General features: G+C 34.8%; 3 protein-coding genes across 4 annotated transcripts in view; 2 read left to right on the top strand and 1 right to left on the bottom strand.

Annotated features, from left to right (window-relative positions):
• LOC132627149 (protein translocase subunit SECA2, chloroplastic) overlaps window positions 1-16,403 on the top strand; it is a 48,797-nt gene extending 32,394 nt beyond the window's left edge. Inside the window, exon 32 of the mRNA XM_060342309.1 lies at window positions 16,207-16,403. The gene's annotated coding sequence lies outside the window, so the exon portion shown is untranslated. The remainder of the gene's footprint in view (window positions 1-16,206) is intronic.
• LOC132627148 (uncharacterized) lies at window positions 1,194-5,130 on the top strand. Of its 2 annotated transcripts, none has more exons than XM_060342307.1 (5): window positions 1,194-1,312; window positions 2,237-2,394; window positions 3,014-3,065; window positions 3,443-3,509; window positions 4,815-5,130. In XM_060342307.1, the coding sequence occupies exons 2-5, from the start codon at window positions 2,239-2,241 to the stop codon at window positions 4,903-4,905; spliced, it is 366 nt and encodes a 121-aa protein (XP_060198290.1). In that variant the 5' UTR covers window positions 1,194-1,312; window positions 2,237-2,238; the 3' UTR covers window positions 4,906-5,130. The 2 variants fall into 2 exon arrangements, with proteins under 2 accessions (XP_060198290.1, XP_060198289.1); XM_060342306.1 differs by having other exon boundaries at window positions 1,256-1,415.
• On the bottom strand, window positions 11,038-15,569 carry LOC132627151 (probable receptor-like protein kinase At1g11050). The gene is made up of 2 exons (XM_060342311.1): window positions 15,435-15,569; window positions 11,038-14,333 (listed from the first exon to the last, which is right to left on the bottom strand). The coding sequence occupies exon 2, from the start codon at window positions 13,394-13,396 to the stop codon at window positions 11,552-11,554; it is 1,845 nt and encodes a 614-aa protein (XP_060198294.1). The 5' UTR covers window positions 13,397-14,333; window positions 15,435-15,569; the 3' UTR covers window positions 11,038-11,551.
• Window positions 16,404-21,614: the final 5,211 nt, after the last annotated feature.

Genomic DNA, 21,614 nt, shown 5'->3' with positions numbered 1-21,614 from the left:
GGGTATCCAGCCTTCACATCTTTCCTTGTCTCCTTATGTCGGTTCCTCCACATTATCCTATTGGCAACACTTTTTTTTCTTTCTTTCAACTTTGCAGCTTGTAACTAATGATTTCGAGGATCATGAGTAGTGATGGGGTACTTATGATATTTAGATGTGCAGAGCACCGGATAAACTACTTTAAATTCCTTAAGCACATCAAACTTATCAACTACTTAGCCGGTCCCAATGCAAGATAAGTCTACCTTTCTCGACGAGTCTCAATAGGCCTTTCATTAGTGGTGATTCCAGTGAAATTCCAAAGTCGAGATGCCGGTTACCCGAATAGAATTCCCGTTAGCTTTGAGAAACTTGTCAATATCGCTAAGATGTTTAAAGGAGATAGGGATGTTTAGCCCTTCACTCTTTTTCATTCCTTATTACTATTTGTTGTACCAAATCATGACTCCATCTTCTTGTTTAGAGTTACATACTCGGATGGTGGCGATTACTACGGATGAACTGAAACCACCTATGTTACTTGTAAGTTTACTATGAGACCATTACAACTCTCGACGCCCAAATTTTAGTGAAATTTACAAACTTAACTTGCGACGTCCTTTGTCGACTTTCGTATTACAACTCGTTTGATTTCCAAACTTAACATGAGACCATTATACAATTCAAATACTTCATATCATTACTTGCTTATCATATGAAGCACTCCTAATCTCACCCAAAAGCACAAGTTATCGCATTCCCAACTTGCCGACTTTTGACGAAACTCATGCTTCTTTGATTCGTTCACTCTCCAAATCTTCCGCCACTTACTAATATTATTTATAGACTCTTGTAACCATTTTTATTAATAAACTCAATCCCTTTTATCCTCAACATAATTTCTGTTTGAACTTACGTTGACTAACTCATGATGCGACTTTAACGTGCGAAATCCGAGGTGTAACATCTAAAACAATAAGTAAACAAGAGTCTTATGAATTAAGAATAGTTTAATCAAAATAACTATTTTTTGTAGAAATTATTGTTTTCTTAAGGGATGTAAAAAAAAAAATTAAGTGAACACTTATTTTGAACACGAGGAGTACAAAATTTCAAAATTGAGAACCAATTCAGTAGGAAAAAAGATATGAATTGGTTGATTTATTTTCATTAAAAAAAATCCATTTGAAGTTTAGTTGGAAAAGAAGTAGAATATTACTTATTTAGAAATTGTAGTTTAACAAAAGTTGATGTAGTAATTAATTTATGTTGGGATTTATTGACATTAAAGCCACGTAACGACGCCGTTTAGTTCTTTTCCTATTATCACTCGGTAACTCGAATCTGGATCCAACTATCTTCGTCTCCAATTACATACTCAAATCCTTATAATTTCTTTTTACAGTTTTAGTATATTGTTGCAGTGTTCTACGCAGGTAACAAAGAAACTAATTTGATTTGCTTTTTAGATCTGTTAAATGAGGTTTTGCTGGAAATATACTACTAGTATTTCTTTATAATCCGGGTTAAACACCGAATTGGATAATCTGTGCGTTTAAAATGTCTTTTTTACTGTTAAATTTGTGGACAGTTAGAGAGTAAGTATCCATATCAACCATAGATGTTGTTGTAGAATAGTTGGTGGCGCATATGATAATAAATATGAACAAATTAGGGTTGTTCTGAAGCTATGTGCATCTTAGGCTGGCTACTTTGCCTCACACTTATTAGGTGGCTAAATCTGCAACGGCAACAAATAGTAGCACTTTTCAGTTATCAATGTTAGTAAATTTTTTCTACTTTGCTAATTAGAATTAAGTGGAGCTCTTAAGTATTTTTGCAATTAAAAGTATGCATCTTTTTGATTACTGATATTCAAGTATGTCACTTAGATTCAATTTCTTTGGTGTTTATATGCACTTCAACCTACATTGCTTGTGGGTGGTGAATATAACCCACATCTCCTGTGTTGAGTTTCCTTTGTAAACTAAGTCCGTAAAAGTTAGAATCTAAATAATGATTGTCATGTATTGTTGTCCGTTAAAAATCATGATATTCAACGCTTTTCTTGAAGGTTGCCTTTTATTTTGCATGATTCTGTCTTTCCTGATTATATCTTGATAGTTTAAAATGAATTGGAGCTTATTTATGTATTCCCGCTAGGCTGCTACCTTACCTCTTTCTTGTCTTTTGACGTGTTTCATTTAAGAAATTCCTCAGTCTGATTATCTTTCTTTTTTTGTGTGGGCACCTGAAGTCATGGCTGGAACTGGGAATTCGATGCTATACTCATTTCTTCTATTCATCGCGACACTCTCTCTGCAGGAAGTGTATAGAAGAAAGTTAGCATCTTCAGAATTGTATACCATCCTCGGAGGACTCACTAGTTCTCTCATTTTCATTTTTTTGTTAACGGTGAGATAAATTACATTTTGTGGTATTAAGTGCTGTGCTCTAAGATCTCAAAACTGCAGGCACTGCTAAGTTTTTATCAGTCTATTAAATGCAGTTAAAATTATAATGCCTGTATTCCTGTACAATAAAGCTGTACTAATTGAGACGTATGCTGTAGAAATTGTTCTATCATCTGCAAATATATGTGGAGCTTACCTTTTTTCTCCACCAGCAAGTTACCAGATACAGACTATGAATTTAAATAAATACGAACTTTTTTACAAAATTGTGAGCTCGATTCCGTACATTTTCAATGTGTTCTCTGTTTTCTGTTATCGGAGGACCTGACTTGAAGGAGGGAAATTGAGAAGTGACCTTTTTCTTCCGGACATCTTGTAGCAGAAATGTTTTTTCCTTTGAGATTAATTCATTTTCCTATTTTATCATTTTGTTGTCAGATCCACTGCTGTCTTCAGCATTCTTTACACAGTTTCGTAACTGTCATGCATTTTATGGCTGCATAAAGTGGAGTATCACATGTTGCTTTGCTAGCATACTTGATAAAAAGAATATTGCATTGTTAGCACAGTACATACCAAGCTATTATTGTATTGAGCTTGATTTGGTGTTGCTGTTGCAGTTCATCGGAAACTATCAAGAAACATGTGGTGTAAGGACTGGATGGGGTTCTGGTGAGTGCATTATGTTGTGACTTTTCCATTGTCGTAATCAATTCTTTGAAGATCTAAATAAATATGCAATCCCGTATATATACATTGGCGGAGCTAGCTTGTGGGAAGGGGGTTCAATTGAATCCCCTTCGCCGAAAAATTATAATGCATAAATAAGGTGATTTCTTTTTGATTATATATGAACTGTTGAATCTCCTTGAGTTAGGGGAAGATTCTAGTTTAGTGGCAAAGGGGGTTCAAATTGCTTTAGGTTAGGTTCAAATCTAGATATGATTAATGCTAAGTTGTGTATCACATATCTTGCATTAGTAAAGAGATACAGCAACTGTACGGGTCAATTAATTTTTAATCTGTTCTATTGATGTGTTGCGCTGCAGTTATACTTGCTGAGGTAGTTGCTCTTATTGCTGCTGGCACTGTTCATCGAGTTAGCATCACGACATGGTAATGAACTATACTATCTAGTTACTATAATTGTGGATAAAGAAATTTGTGTAATTGCATATGTTTCTTCTTGTGGGAAATCTCTTGGATGAGTTAAATGAGCTAAAAAGGAAAACAAAATTGCTTAGGATGTTAGCTTTCTCCCAAAAAGAATAATACACAAAATTACTTGGTCACATTTAATTTTTAGTTTAAACCAAAAGTTTGTAGAAGTGGAAATGTTTATGCTTTCATTCTTTCTTGGCTGAATACATGGACAGACACCTAAACTTGACAGGAGATTTCATTTAGACACCAAAAACTCAGATCATGACCTATTAAACACCCGACTCTGCTTAAACTGTGCCTATTCGACACACCTAAACTCAGCGCATGACATTAAGCACCTGACCAAAAAGCAAAAACTTTGTTCCCCATATTTATAATGGACCCCTTCTCCAGGTTGCCATTGGTTCCTTTGGGAATCTCTATAATCATTTGACTAGTGTTATCATGAGACTTCAGATTTCCTAATCCGAAACCACCAGGATTTTTACTCAACATGACTGTTTCCCAGTTGACCAAATGGTAGGACTTCTCCGTATTATCTTCCCAAGGGAATTTTCTTCGTAATGTGTCTATCGTGTTGATTGCTTTGGAAGGAATAAAGAAAACTCACATCATCTATGTAGGCAAGGAATCCAAAACACTATTAATTAGATAGCTTCTTTCATATTTTTATATAACCCCTTTCCATATCGAAGGAAGTCTTGCCAATAATCACTATTCCTCACCAACAGCTGCTGATTTCACAGCTTTGTGTTTTGCTTCTCATCTATCATCTCCACCCATGTTTCTCTTTACTCTCGTTTTTATGTGTTGGATTACTGTTCTCACCCACAGCTTATCCAAAAACATCATGCTTATATTATGGTTAATGAGCGAGTCAAGCTTGACGTCCTTTTTGAACAAATGTTCAACATATCAAGTGGCACTCCACCATAATATATGGGTGATTAGTGGGCTGTGAAGCTTACCATCCTCATCCAAACCCACATGCACAAGTATTTATTTAGCCGATTACCCATCTTGCCATCTCTAATTGCTGATGCAATCTAGTATCTTGCATTAATACTGGTGCCCCTTTTCTACCAAACCAGAGAAGCTCATATAAAATAAGGTGGAACGTTGGAGAATTTTGACCTTGATTCTTCCTCTAAAATTTTGGTAGCTCATATATACATGGTCATGCAAGAACATGTCTACAGTATAGATGGTGTGGTGGCATAATGTTTATAAATCTGATGGGTATTCTTGGAAATGCAGCTTCTTGTTCTCAGCCGCATTGCTCTATGAGGTCAACAAGCTCTCAGGAGTGATGGTTTCTAGAAGTGAATCTAGAGGCAAAAGGTACTAATGTACGTTTTGGCCTCCTAGACTAGGATGGTCAGAACCATTTGCTTACCTTTGTACTTTTCATAGTAATGTTATGGAGAGGTGAAGCAAATTTTACGAGAACTTGCAGAATGATATTTTAAACGAAATCATGAGCGATTTATATGACTGCATTCTTGGTCATTTGTAGGTTTACTTGACTTGAGTATTTTGATAGATTTATTGAGCAACTTAAAGTTACATGTTAGATTTGTGGTCGAAATTCCCTAAAGCATTCCTGCAGTGTCCAATTTAGAGTCTGACGTATCAAGGGTGCGGTAGACAAAAAGCAAGCTCCTTATTAGTGCTTGAAGTGTTTCATCTAGTTAAGAAAGAATCAAATACGAGGACCAAAACTCTCAAAGAGGAATTGTTGGTTTAGTTTCAATAATCGAACTGGCAGTTGATAATGCGAGGGAAACCATAAAATAGCATTAAACGTGTCAAATGGCATTAATATAACTCAAGAGTTGAACATTTAGACTAAAATTAAAGCCGCTATATAAAATTGGTATATCAAACTTCCTAAAAACAACCAACTCATTCAAGTCCTAAACTTGCTCAAACATATATTGAATAGTTGTTAAAAACCTTCTGATGACAATTTTACCAATTCACTACTACCCTCAGCACTTGCTCAAAACCAGCAATTATTCAGAAATTTTAATCTCTCCCGCCTATTTAAAATGCTATTACATGTTCATTTTTTATTCTTTTTATAAGACTCTTATAGGCCTCAATTCTTTTCAATGGTCTATCATCATTGAGCTTACTCTCCCTAGTATTGCTAATTAAAGGTCTCTAACCACACAACTCTATTCCCAAATGCTTGGACTTGGTGCTAAAACCTTCTTAAACTTGGGGTCATTCTTATGCTGTTTGCTCAAGGCTATTAGGCTCATTGTCATATAGATCCAACAATCAACTTCACCTTCGATTAAGCATGAGATAGGATCGTTTATTGTGGTTTGGTCTGTTTCTCCGGCTGGCAAGAAAGACTTTATTCCGTTATCCAGAATGTGATACCCCAGTGCAAGAAAGACTTGACTATAATTTGCAAAGGAAATTAATAAGCCTGTGAAAGTAAATTGTTTTTGTTCGCTGTAGTTTTTTGAAAATGAATTTTGTGGAAATTTGAAGAATTGTAAGTGGTTGAAAACTACATGTAGTACTCTTTCAGACTAGTATTTTGAACTTTGACAATTTCTTGTAAGTGGAAATTTTGTTCTCAATTTCACAAACGCCTATGAAATACCATTATTTAGCTCAAAAAATGCATGCTTAAACAAGAGTATTAACTACCTTGCTCGAACAAAATCTTTACAAGGAGAAAAAAAAAAAAGAGGAATGAGCGGAACAAAATCATATTTCAATTGAGCTTTCCTTTCGTCAATAGGGCCAAAAACAATCTTCCATAAAAGAAGAAAATGTTATAAAATAAAACTATGAAGTAAATACACAGAAGAAATATGTAGAGAGAATATGTAGAGAGATATCAAATTATATATTACTTCTTCTCTTTCAACATTGCATCTGTGCATCCTATTTATAGGAGCAACAGGACATGGGATATTTTGAGATATTTTGGGATATTTTGGGATATTTATAACTTAATGGATATCCACTATTTGGGATATTTATAACACTCCCCCTTGGATGTCCATTAATAGATGATGTACCTCGTTAAAACCTTATTAAAAAAAAAACCTGTGGGAAAAAGTCCTAATGAAGGAAAAAGAGTGCACATATCTAGAAATACGCTTTGAGAGCTGCCTCATTAAAAACCTTACCAAGAAAACCCAATGGGACAAAACTTGGTTAAGGAAAAAAGAGTACAACGCGTATTTCACTCCCCCTGACGAAGACCAAGATTCAGATGTCGGAGTCTTCACATTCCAATCTTGAATATCATCTTCTCAAGGGTTGAAGTTGGCAAAGATTTAGTGAACAAATCTGCAGGATTGTCACTTGAACGGATTTGTTGCACATCAATATCACCATTCTTCTGGAGATCATATGTGAAAAATAACTTTGGTGAAATGTGCTTTGTTCTATCTCCTTTTATGAAACCTCCTTTTAATTGAGCTATGCATGCAGCATTATCTTCATATAATACTGTGGGTATTTTTGTATCACACTTCAAGCCACATCTTTCTCTGATGAAATGTATCACTGATCTCAACCACACACATTCTCTACTTGCTTCATGAATAGCGATTATCTCAGCATGATTTGAAGAAGTAGCAACAATGGACTGCTTGGTCGATCGCCATGATATAGCAGTACCTCCGCATGTAAACAGATAGCCCGTTTGAGATCGAGCTTTATGTGGATCAGATAAATAACCTGCATCTGCATAACCAACAAGATCTGTACTACCTTTGTTAGTATAAAACAGACCCATATCGCTAGTTCCCTTCAGATATCGCAATATATGCTTAATCCCGTTCCAATGCCTCCGTGTAGGAGAAGAGCTATATCTTGCTAGCAAATTAACAGAAAATGCTATGTCAGGTCTTGTAGCATTAGCAAGATACATAAGTGCACCTATTGCACTAAGATATGGTACTTCAGGACCAAGTAGCTCTTCGTTTTCTTCCTGAGGTCGGAACGGATCTTTGCTCACTTCAAGTGAGCGAACAACCATAGGAGTACTTAAAGGATGCAAATTGTCCATGTAAAACCGATTTAAAACTTTCTCAGTATAGGCAGATTGATGGATAAAGATCCCTTTTGCGAAATGTTCAATTTGCAGACCAAGACAGAGTTTTGTCTTTCCGAGATCTTTCATCTCAAATTCTTTCTTCAAATATTCAATCGCCTTTTGGAGCTCTTCTGGAGTTCCAATGAGGTTTATGTCATCAACATAAACAGCAAGTATAATGAACCCTGATTTTGTTTTCTTAATAAAAACACATGGACAAATGGCATCATTTATATATCCTTCATTTATCAAGTACTTACTTAGGCGATTATACCACATACGCCCTGATTGTTTTAAACCATATAATGATCTTTGTAATCTGATTGAATACATTTCCCGAGACTTTAAACCAAATGCTTCAGGCATTTTATATCCTTCAGGAATTTTCATATAAATTTCATCAAGTAAGCCACATAGGCTGTGACAGCATCCATCAGTATAAATAATGTGACATTTTCTGATGTTTGGACTCTGGTCCAATAAACATTACGTTTACCAAGATGCATCATTTTACTTGGTAATTATTTCTACATCAACATGCTTTAAGAGACGTAGTACTTAGATCCTCACAATCTTATACAATATTGCGCGCCATATTGTATCAAAGATATCGTCGACAAGATATCATTTTGTATCGGTTCGCAATTCGACATAACTTACTGAGATCTCATCACTTCATCATTTTCAGGTACCTGAACCTCTCATAAGGTTTATGAAGTGTTATGTCGTAGCTCTTCAAGAGCACACTGCCTCCTTATTATGATCATTTGCTCCTTTCTTTTTCAAATATTATTATATTTGGAACCGATTCGTCTACCGTGCTTCATGCATCTGTAGAATTGTCCTTCCGGGACATTAGGAGCATTTTGCAGATGAAATATGAAATAGTTGGGTCAGCAAATGATTCCAGCATTTGACTTGAATTATCTGAGGATCATACTGATGATAATTCACAACATATTTCTTAGCTGCTTATTCTCTCCCCCTTATTTTAGTGACATATGTCCCCATTTTCTTTGGGAAAATCCGTCTGTGTGCATCATGGTATATCCATTAATCATGTACCGCACATCAAATGCTAAAAGATGGAAATATCTAGTTCCTGACCCTGAACCAAATATGAGGGGAGAATATATCAAAATTTATTGATCTGAAGCATACAAGTGATATTGTATGCAATATATCATATCTCAGACCAACATCTGAAACTTTGTTCTCATAAGCAATGGTTTAGCTGTATTATGGAGGCATCTAATGCCAAACCAACTTAGATATAAACCAGCATTATCAAGATGATTGTCTTGATTACATATTCTGAAAATTGTGCTTCCAACTCAATCATTTTGAGCGAGCAACTTCGTAAATGTCAAACTGCCAGTTGACAATAAACATACATGTGACTGTCTCATAGATGCATCTATTTAAGACATCACATTACAGGTGAAGGGGCCCACATTCACCTTATATATTTTTTTCAGAATTTTGGGGATTCAGTCCCAACATTAGCTGGTTTAATCAACTTATTATGAGAACAAGCAACACAAACAAATTCTTGAAGAATCTTCTAGTTCTTCAATATGTTTTTAATACTCAATTAGCACATCAGATTTAAATCAGGACGATCAAAATGGTCTTGTCAACTGATAAAATTATCTGTACCCGTAAACTTCAAGTTTACTATCACTAGTGCTATTTCTTTTAATAAACTTCTGGTTTACTATTGCATGAAATTATATATCAATAAACTTCTGATTTATCGTGGTATGTGATCTCATCATGCTCGGGTAAAATTTCACATGTGTATTTCTTACCCGTAGTAACTTGAAGATATTTACTATTCCGATCATTTGTAGTCTCAATATGATAACCATTTTTATTGTTAGTAAACTTCAGGTCTACTATATTGTTCCGATCGTACCAATTATGATCTACGATGAATGGTATTATCATATATAACATCTTCAAGAGACTTCAATTTATTTATCATGATCAGATATTATTTGGACACTGCTAGTGTCATGATACTTGGAAATAAATAATTAGCTCTTCTGGAACTTTTGATCATTAATTTCTATTACCAAATATTTCTCAAATACTTTTGGTACCATGAAAGTAAATTTCGACACTACTGGTGTCACGAAATAAATATTGAATTCTAAACTTCAATATTTTAAACATCTCCTTCAGGGAGATTCATCATTAACATCTGAACATTTTGTATCAAAGAGGCAACCACATAGTTATTAATTCCTTCAGGGGAAAATACATTAATTGTTATTTCCTTCGAGGAAATCAATAACAACTAACCATAATGTATTAATGTGGTTATAGCAGAACCATTCTACTCTGCTCCCTTTTCCTTAAAATGATACTTTAATATGTTTCAACGTACGACAGGTACGTGTAGCAATGTCTGAATTTCATACCACAAAAATATAACATCTACATTTCTTGTATTTTATCCCTCCAGGAGATAAGTTGTGGTATTTGTTCATTCACTTCGGGGAATGAAACCTGATTATTTAAATGTGCTTGAAATACGACGCTCATCAATAGCTCGTTATTTTGCTCAAACACGAGAAGACATTGCTTCAGAGTATTTCTCAGATATTTTGGTAATGCTTTCTGCTTAAGGAGTAAAGTTTCAGAGTTTTACTACTTCGGGAGTAAAGTTTCAAGTTTTACCACTTCGGGAGTAAAGTTTAAAGGTTGACTAATTCAGGAGTAAATTTCTGAATTCTACTACTTCGGGAGTAGATTCCAGAGTTGTACTATTTTAGGAGTAGAATTAAAAACCTTACTACTTCAGGAGTAAATACATAGGCTTACTACTTCTGGAGTAGAATTCAAAGTTTGCTACTCGTGGAGCAAAATTATGAGTTTAGTACTTCGGGAGAAAAACATATAATATTCAGAATATTTCTTCTCAATTATTCTACCTCTTCTGGAGATGGATCATAATATTTTCACAATCAAATGCACGTTTATATTTATAGGCTTTACTATATATTATCACATTCACTTCAGGGAATGGATCTATATTTGCAACATTTATCAAAAGTTTTCATTCTTCAGGAATAAAACATAATTATCTGAACGTGTCTTAAGCATATCAAATCGTGATAGCTTATAGCTTCTTTTAAGATATTGCTACTTCAGGAGCAAATCGAGGCATACATATAATGTGAAGAATTTTTCTCTAACACATCTTCAATCATAAACACAATAAGCCCGTAAAAATATTACCACTTCTGGTGTTCACTGATATAAACTCATTTAATCATTTCATATTTGCGGACTAACCTTCCAGTAGAATATTGGCATAAGGCCTTCAGCAACTTTGGTTTCAAGATATTTTGTCAAAAAGAGGCCGAAGTGCTATATTCCATAGTAATATTTAAAAAAAGAAAGGCCATGTTTCTTAGTTCTTACTACGCTGATGGTGAGCTTCTCCCAAAAATCAGTTTAAAATTTTCGTAGTTGTTAAAGTCAACAACAATCAACCATCAAAACAAAGATAGAAAAATACTTGGAACATGTTACCTGAACTGTTTAGACTAAATAAGTACTGCAAGTCCTTTACTTTATCTCCAGTGAGGCAACGACTTGTACTCAGTGTAATTCCAAGAATTGCACCTTCGAGACTTTCAAAGTATTTGCTCAAGATGGCTAAGGCTCGTGCTGATAACGTGTTATAAAATAAAACTATGAAGTAAATACACAGAAGAAATATGTAGAGAGAATATGTAGAGAGATATCAAATTATATATTACTTCTTCTCTTTCAACATTGCATCTGTGCATCCTATTTATAGGAGCAACAGGACATGGGATATTTTGAGATATTTTGGGATATTTTGGGATATTTATAACTTAATGGATATCCACTATTTGGGATATTTATAACAGAAAAAGGTTTAACTTCTCTATTTTGGTATATACCTTGACAAACTGTTACTGCTACTGCTAATTGAAATATCTCTGAATCTATCACTATGTAATGAGTATGATTCAACTGACTCAAAGCCAAGGGGAAGTGGCCTATCTGGTAATCTTGGAATATCAATATCACCTTCAAGCATTTTCAAAGCATCTTCAATTGTAGGTCTTAAAGCTACCATGACATGAGCACAAAGTATCCCAACATGAACGAATCTCTCCATTACTTTCTTTGGCCCTTCCTCCCTTATCGACACATCGAAAACGCCTTCCACATTTCTTGATTTCACCATTGTCCATGCCCAGTCAGTGATCAAAAGTGCAGAAGAATTTGTTGCATCAAGAACCCTCCTTCCACTCATGATCTCGAGGATTACGATGCCAAAATTATAAACATCGCTCTTCTCTGTTAACTGCCCATAAAGAGCATATTCGGGTGCTAGATATCCGTATGTGCCAGCCACCCTTGTTGTAAGATGAGTTTGTCCTTCTTTGCTTTGCTTAGCTAATCCGAAATCTGCAACTCTTGCCTTCATATCCATGTCCAAAAGTATATTCGTGGCCTTTATATCGCGGTGGTAAATTGAAGGTTTGATTCCATAATGCAAGTAAGCTAGCCCTTTAGCCACATCAAGAATTATGTTCTTTCTTTGAGGCCAAGATAATCGTTCCGTTGCAACGTTGAAGAGGTGATCATCTAGACTACCATTTGGCATAAAATCATAAACCAAATACCTCCCTTTTCCATTCAAATTATCACTTGTAACACAAAACCCTCTTAGAGGAAGAAGATTCCTATGCCTAATCTTGCTTATAATTTCAGCCTCATTAATAAACTCCTCATCACCCTTACTATCCATATCAAGAATTTTCTTCACAGCAATTAAAGTACCATCAGAAAGGGTCCCTTTATAGACACTTCCACTTCCTCCTTGACCTATCATATTCCTTTGGGAGAATCCTTTAGTGGCTTGTTCAAGCTCACCTATTTGAAACCACTTAGCCCCAGTGTTAGGCAAAATTTGGGACTTAACACTAGTCACATACCCTTGATGCAATGCATCTTGCTTTCTCTTTTTATCCCATTTCTTGTAAAGAATAATAAAACCTATAGCACCCAAAATCCCAAAGAAAGCACCCAAAAACCCGAAAACCAATTTTAACAGAGTTTCTGTGCTAAGATGGTGCGATCTTCTAGCCTTGTTAGCCAAGGGCAAGGCAAGAACACAACCAGCAGTTCTTGGATCCTCGGGTCCAAATTCACTAACTATAGCAGCAGCATAAAGGACGGTGAAATAAAAACATCTACTATTCGTCGAATTCGGATTCAAAGAAACCAAATAAGTATTTACCTTCATACCAGCATCAACACACAAGCTGCACCTAGTAAGCCCTCCAAGGTCACCAGTACAAGATGAGTCAAGTAGGCTATTGGGACCTACTTTTTCCATCCAATCTTTCATTGAGACTATCCCTCCACAACTCGAAGGCTTAGCGACAAAATCATTAGTCTCATTCATGCATTTGGAGATAAAAGATTGGGAAATTGACATGGAAGAGAGCTTGGCTTTGAAGGCTGAAGTACATGAAAGAGCAGCATCTTCATTTGGGAGATAAAACATGGATGTTTCTTTGAGGTGTTGTGCTAGTCCTATACCAAAGAGACTACGGAGTGTTTGGCAGCAACTCTTCTCCAAAGGCTCTTCTGTGCATAAAGAAGTGTCCCATTTGCAGGTTTTTATATAATCAAAGTTTATTGGACATGAAGAATTCAAAGCATAGGACAGAGGAAAAAGAAAATGGCAAAAACAGATGAAGAAGATAAGTTTCATGGCTTCTAGATGTTCGTTTAGATTGATTTGCCCAAAGAGTTTGTATTTCCAGTTTTAGTTTTGGTTATATAGTAGAGGAAGTTGAGAAGCACACCTCAAAAAATGGCTGGCTTTGGTCAATTTGCACGCTTTAGTTTTTAGTTTGAAAGAGCTTTATGATGTGGACTATGAAAAGTAGGTAGGTCATGGTCAAAAAAACCTCACAGCAGGCATTACTTTAATAAAGAAATGAATAGATCTGGAAGTGTCAATTATAATAGTCTATTTGATATTTTCATATCAACTCTGGTACCCTCTTTATATTAAAAAATGATACCTTAGTCCTAATCGTTACATTTATTTATTTTTGTTGCTTGTATTATTTGTAAGAACATGGTATTATTATAATGCCATGTTCTTGACCTCGGTCCTTATATAATAGAAACAAAGAAAAGCTGAAGAATGACACTGTAACTTATGCTGGAAGAAGATTATATAGAAGAAAAACAAGATCAATCCCAACTAATCAACTCCCTAATCACAAGAAAACATTCAGGCTGTGGAAGGACCATTAAATTAAATACAATAAGAAGATGCCTACGTAGAACTGGCCAAATATGTAGCACACAATATTTATCTTTTACTGCGGTGTTTTAGTTGCGGTACTTCTACTTAACATCCCAGATAGACAATCTTTATTTACTCATATTCCATCAGGGACTAAATAGTACTCCATTTCAGTAGAATTTGCAAAATCCAACATCTGTGTTGCACTCTGCTCCCAAATAGTATAGCTACAAAATAGAATGTTATATTATCCTGTATACAGACTTTTGAACTGTCCAGGCCAGCGTGAACTACTTGGCGTGAAAAGTGAAATTGGAAAACTATGGAGCAGACGAAAGAGCTGCAAAATAATCTAGTATTCATTTGTCAAACTCCCAAATGACTCCTCCATCTTCTGTAATCACAAGACCAAACAACTTAAAAGACAGAACCAGCAAAAATAGAATAAAAAGAAAAAGAAAAATATGTATCAATTGAAAACTAAAATCAAACAAATGCTATGCCACATTCAAGTGGATTGGGCTGTTTGGAAAGTTGAAAATGTTTTCCTTGAGTACTATACAAGGATAGTCACTTGAACATTCACGAACAAATTATTACCCTATGTAGGGGGTCGATCCCCATCTTTCAAAAATGTTCAAGCGATGATGGATTATAAACACGTGGCTAGAAAGGAGCGGAATGTTAGAAGATGCAAGGAAGAAAAAACGACCAAAGAATAAATAGCAAAGAATCAAATTCAGAACTTCAACAAACCCGGTAAGATGTGTAATTTAACTGTTAGATGTATATACCTACTTCTTGTATCCTCATTACCAAGTCATAACTTGTTTTTCTTGCCGGAAGAAAGAATTTGCAATTCAATAGCAAGGCAGAGATGCCTGAAGAATTTTTTGGAGAAAGGAATATGCTGTGAGGTTTTAACACTCCAAGAAAATAAAACCATGGCATAACATCCAACGGAAGAAAAAGTAGCTAAAATAATACCTCCCAAACAACTCTTCAGTATTTATTTAGTGTTTTAAATCGACTTGATATTCTATCTCCATACATTGATTTGTATCATTCTCAATTGCATGAAAAGAACAATATAGAAGCATATATCGTATGGAACAAGCATTTACTGAGTCCCAACAATTTAACAATCTAAAAACCAGATCTAAATCTTCAAAACTATCCTCAGGAATCTTTTTATCAACTAGGGAAGACTTAGAAGCATTACATAACACAGGTTCTTTTGAGTCCCCGCTGCCAAAATACCAAAACTAAGCCCTTAACCATTTCAGGCATTATAAGCTATCAAAACGCGAATGTTAAGGAACATTAGCTTATGAAAGAGAAAAAGCTAAGGGCTTCTTTACATGCTTTTGATATACTATTAAGGAACATTAGCTGAAATTTGGTACTTGTATGTGTTCTCAATCTTGAGCAGTGGAAACAAGTGACATATATTCGTTTCAATCTGTTCTGAATTAGAGCAGTATAAGCATACCTTTGACCTTCTTGTTGATCCATACTTCGAGCAGCATTCCTGCACCAACTCCGGCAGCAATACATGACCCATAAAAGGCTATGGAATATGGTAAGGATCTCCGTGGAAGGAAATAATAATCAGGAACTTGTCGAATCTTTTCCGGAAGCCTCTTCATCACAGCTGGTCCAAGACCTGCAGGCGCCCTGCTTTCTCCACCTAGGCTTTTCCAGTCCATCTCCTTTAATGGTTCTTTTGGTTGTTCAGCACCCATGACAGCATTCCAGTGTACAAGTCCTGTCTATAAGACAAAACTGTTCAAGAAAATTGTAGTCTGAATTTGAAATTGTAAGGAATTCTTTGCGTTATAACACCACATCTATAGTTGGAGGTAAAAAGTTTATTGATAAAACAGTACCAAGGAGGTACTGCAAATGTTACAAAATTCTGCACTCCATCAAACACTACGCAAAAACAGAATCTAGAGAGTCTTTTTAAAAAAAAAACAAAAAAAAACAAAAAAAAAACAAACAAACATTATGCCAACAAAACAAGTGCAAGGATCTAAATTTAACACAGACAATCAACTCCTTTTTCCTTCAAAGCATCTTTTGTTTCTTTCCTGCCATACTATCCAGATGATGCATAGGAGAATTATCTCCCAACCTTTTTTTTTCCTGCCATACTATCCAGATGATGCATAGGAGAATTATCTCCCAACCTTCATCTGGTTTCTTTCCATACTCTGACCTTGCCAACAATTTAGTAAATCTTTAAAGCTCTGCGGCTGAAGGGGAGCCTTGGCGTAACTGGTAAAGTTACTGCCATGTGACCAGGAGGTCACGGGTTCGAGCCATGGAAACAGCCTCTTGCAGAAATGCAAGGTAAGACTGCGTACAATAGACCCTTGTGGTCCAGCCCTTCCCCGGACCCCGTGCATAGCGGGAGCTTAGTGCACCGGGCTGCCCTTTTTTTTTTTTTTTTTAAAGCTCTGCGGCATCACCGATTAAGCACCAAAGATATTTAAATTAAGGACCAGATCACCATGTTTGTTCACAGTACAACAAGTGACTAACAGTTTGTTTGGGGCATTGACATAGAAAACTTCTGGTACATAAGCTAAGTCCCCTCTTCTGTAAATTATCTTGAGTCGAACAAGCTCCATAGGTAACAATCCACCCAAAGCACGCTACTTTGGTTGGGACCTTAGTTTTCCAAAGCATTTTCCGAGGCCAGAGAATCTCAGAACTATGATTCTGTTCTTGCAGCCATTCATAGCCTGATTTCACAGTAAAGTTCCATGAGTTATTTGCAAGCTATATATGTGTATTCTCCTTCTCTCCTTCAATCTTTATAATCTGCATTTTCTCCAAAAATAGAACTACTTCATCCAACTCCCAATCATTAAAATTCCTCTTGAAATGGAAGTTACAGCCTCCTTCAATAAAACAATCAGCCAGCAGACACTCTTGATCTAAAACCAAACTATAAATGGTAGGAAATTGATTCTTCAACAGCCCTCATCACACCATCTGTCAGACCACGGTCTGTTTTTTTTTTCCAGTTCCCGGCCTTTAATTTAATATTATTCTTCATTTACTATCTGCTTCCACATAGCCACACATATGGAGAGTTTACAGGTTTAGGATCCCAAAAACCCTCTCTACCATACTTGGAAGTCAATAACAGACTTCAAATAGCATCTCTATCATCGTTCTACCTCCATAACCACTTATACAGGAGACTTATTATGCATTTTGAGGTCCCTCACTCCAAGCCCTCCTCGGTTTTTACTCGTTATTTTTTGTCATTTCACCAAATGAAATTTCCTGCTATCAGATCCCAAATAAAATCCCTCCTTAGCTTATTAATATGTTCTCCATCTTTGCTGAGTTGGTATCCCATCCAAAGGATTATTAATCAATCTGAGTCTTCCACCAAAAGAGAGAGCTTCTTCCACGAAGTAATTTTTCTCACTCTTGTCCATAACACCTTGCCAAACTCCAATGTCATGCCTTTTTCACCCGATGCCAATCCCAAATAAGTAGTAGGAAATTTATCAGAGTTGAATCCCAAAATTTCAGCGGACGCTCAATGATATTATCCCTATTAACAGAAAAGATGCAACTCTTATTCCAGTTTAATTTAAGTCCAGAGACTGCTACAAAGGCTAACAGGATTGTTCTCAGGTGTAACATGTATTTTATGGCTGATAATTGTGCATACCTTGTCCTTTTCTCTGTTCACTTTATATTTTTCACCTCAATGATTCAGATTATTAAATCAGCTTTTGAGCAAAAATCTGGATCTTCTAAGTCGAAAGACAAATGAACAAAAACAAAGTATAACACCTTCATATTTCAGTGTCTAAGCATGCCGAGATCAATTCTAAACTAAACAGATATAAAGAGGTGGTTAAAATTCAGCAAAACGACCAAGAACCAGGACCATGCTATTGTATGTTTCAGTTATACGTGTTTGCTTCTTTCTAAACTTCACCGCAAAAAAGACTTGGAAAAACCCACATCTGGTGTATATTCTTTTCATATCTTTTCCATGAAAAGAGTTATGAATAGTTAAGTAATTGTTTCCAATTCACCTCATCTTTCCATTAATAGTTAAGTAATTGTTTCCAATTCACCCCATCTTTCCATTCTGAAAGAAACTAAATAAAAGTCTGAATATCTACTAACTAAAACTAACTTATAACTTAATTAGGTTCTCTATTATCATTTATTATGAGTTTTGCAAAGTGTTTCAACCGTTCTAGACTTCTAGGCAAGAAATTACAATTGGACAAGTGATATGAAATGGATTGATCACCAGTCACCCTGATATAGGCATAATTTATACCCAAGTTTGACCTGTTAATCAAACCAGAACTGAAAATTTTCATTTAATGAAATAATAATGTGGTTCTTATCTCATTAAGTTCTAATATTAAAAACAATGGTAAGAGTACAGAAAGGACCAACAACTAATTCAGCTAGTTGTTAGCTATCGCAACAAGTGACGGAGCGAGAACTTTCACTAAAGATGTCAAAATATAAACCTGTAAACCCACTAATAAGCGAAAGGGGGCTAATATATAGTATCTATATACATAAAAACTATGTTTTTAGTGTAATTTCATGACAATTGACACCCCTCGAATACACGTGCGCCATTGATTCGCAGCTACATCAACCCAGATTAAGTAAACTGCATATAAGGGGATCTTTTAAATCAATTAACTTTGAGATCTTCAAATTTTCAACAGCCAAAAATAAATATAAAAACTATTATTGCTCTGTCAAAAAAGAATAACTCTTTCTATATTTTGTAAGCTAACAATTCAAGTGAAACTTTCTTTTTTGGTCGGTAAAAAAGAATGACTCTTTCTATATTTTGTAAATTAAAAATTCAAATTTGGTCTGTCAAGAAATGACTCTTTCTATATCTAGTAAGTTAATAATTTAACCATTCTACGTGACAAGTTTATAATCATAAAATTCAAAGAATAATTTAGTACATTATACATATCTTTAATTTAAGACTGCATACATTCAAAATAACTTTTAATATAGCATGACAAAGGAGGAAATAGTAGTGATGGGGAGAGATAGAGATAACGACTTACAAATTGATCTCAACGGAGAAAAGAACAATTAGTTGAGTCCGAGGTCACTTAGCCGAGCTGCAGACATTTGAAATTGGCAGCCCAAAATCACAGGGAGTTTATGGGTCCGAATTTGGATTTTTTTTTTTTTTGGCCAAAGTATCTAAACTTGTATTGATTTTTCATTTAAACCCCTTAACTGAAATGTCGATTATCTGAATCCTCGAACATAAGATAAACTGTGTCATTTGAACACCTCATGCTAGTTGGGCACACGCGTGCAGTGCACTGCTTTAAACAGAGCGTGAGAGACCAATTTTTTCTTTTTTAAAAATTTTAATCATTAAAAATTAATTTTAACAAAAACTCTATTTTAAAATCTATTTAAATAATTAAAAAAAAAATGAAAAACCCAACCCATCCTCTCCGATAGCCCACTTTGCCGCCGCCGCTGCTCCACTTCAAAATCTATTTAAATAAATCTCCGACGAAAAACGGCACCATTTTTTAATTATTTAAATAGATTTTGAAGCGGCGGAGGGGGGGGGGGGGGGGGCGGAGGCAGTAGCGGCTGTGGCGGCGATGAAGTGGGCTATCGGAGAGGATTGGGTTTTTCAGTTTTTTTTAAAATTATTTAAATAGATTTTAAAATTAATTTTTCTTAAAATTAATTTTTTTTGTTGACATGGCTTATTTTTATTGGTCTATTTTCCATGTCATAGCAAGTGTATTGCACGCATGTGCCAAGCTGGCACGAGGTGTTCAAATGACACAATTTATCTTATGTTCGAGGGTTCAGATAGTCATTGTTTCAGTTGGGGGTCTAAATGGAAAATCAGAATAAGTTCAGGGGTCCATTTATGACTTTGGCCTTTTTTTTTTTAGCTGGATTCCTTAACTCATTAGATAGTAGGCGCTAGGGTTACTTGGCTTGAACCTCCAAATGTCCTTCTTATTAGCAAAAATTTCACGGGGCAGGTAAAGATGACCGAACTTCAAATATATATGTCTGAACTTTAACCATATGAAATTTCAGACAATATGTTTGATATTAGACGTTGTCAAGACTTCTTCAAACATCGTGAATCTAAAGTTGTCTTGAAGTGGTTACATGTGCAAAAAAATTTAAAAAGCGGACACAAGTTAGATGACAACATCAAGATAGGGTATCCATACACTTCGCCTTTTATTCATGGGGTGGCCTTTTGAATTTAATTTTTTTTTTAGGGAAAATGACCTAATAATACTACATAAGACCCTATATTATAAAATATAAGGATACTTTTCCTTATTTATAAAACATACCAATAAAATTACAAAGTATACCAGATTTGGGCTTAATGGGATACCTATGATTTTGGGCTTTTTTTAGGAAGAAAATCTGATTTTAAATGTGGGGTTAATTTTAGGATAGTTACCAATCAACTTCTCCTTTTCAAAAAGATCCCCCCCCCCCCCCCCCAACCCAATCTCTCTCCCCCTCTATGATAGACACTATTTTCAAACCTAAAACTCATCTTCTCTCCTTGTATGATACGATTTCAATTTCATCGACAAACAATACAATGCTCCACCAATTTTAATGTTTTTTGCATGATAGCAATTCTTTTGCATTCTTACCTCACGATTTTCAAACCATCTTTCACCGTTGTTACTGTTCATCATTATTTTTGTATATTAACACTGTTTTCCGGTCCTACATTATTAGACTTTAATTGTGCTTCGGCTTTTGTTTGTGGAAATAATGAATAGAAAATCTTATGAATTTAAGCAGCGGGGGTATTGGGAGTGATGATATGTTTAATGCAAAAAAGAATAAAAAATTCTTTCATGTGGCATGTAAAAAGTTGAAATGTGTATATGAGATGTGTGTTGTAATTGTGTGTATGAAATGTGTATAAATAATTTATACATTAATAATAGAAAGATTATGATTACTGGCCTGTGTATTAATTGTATATAAAAATTGGTTTGTATTGTTTTGAGATATATGTGATCATTGTGTGTTTGAAATCTGTATAAATTATATAAACTGTAGTTTTTTAAAATGTTGAAAACTAATATATTTATGAAATGTGTATGGAATCTGCTATAAATCATTTTTTAGATATATGCGGCACAGTGTGTATGAAATGTAAATAAATTCGATATGAATTAGTATTAAAAATGTTAAAAACTGATATGTGTATGAAATGTGTATGGAATCTGGTTTGTATCAATTTGAAAATTTATTATACATATATAATTTCTCATAATCTATACATACTTTGATCAGATTTTATACAATTTATATGCACTTTATCATAATCAAAATATATATACAACTTTATACATATTTATACATAAAAATTATAACGAATTTATACAGTTATAAATATTGCATACAAAAATTTATACATAACTTATTTTCTGGTGTATGAAATTTGTATGGAATCTGGTTTGTATCAATTACAGATTTATTATACATATTTTCTCAAAATTTATACATACTTTATTTTGATCAGATTTTATACAATTTATATGTACTTTATCTTAATCAAAATATACATTCAATTTTTATACATTTCAATTTTTATACATACTTCATATTTAAAAAATTATAA

The sequence above is a fragment of the Lycium barbarum genome, chromosome 2 (genome assembly GCF_019175385.1).
Source record: "Lycium barbarum isolate Lr01 chromosome 2, ASM1917538v2, whole genome shotgun sequence".
NCBI lineage: Eukaryota > Viridiplantae > Streptophyta > Magnoliopsida > Solanales > Solanaceae > Lycium > Lycium barbarum.
This window is presented reverse-complemented; position numbering and strand designations above follow the sequence as displayed.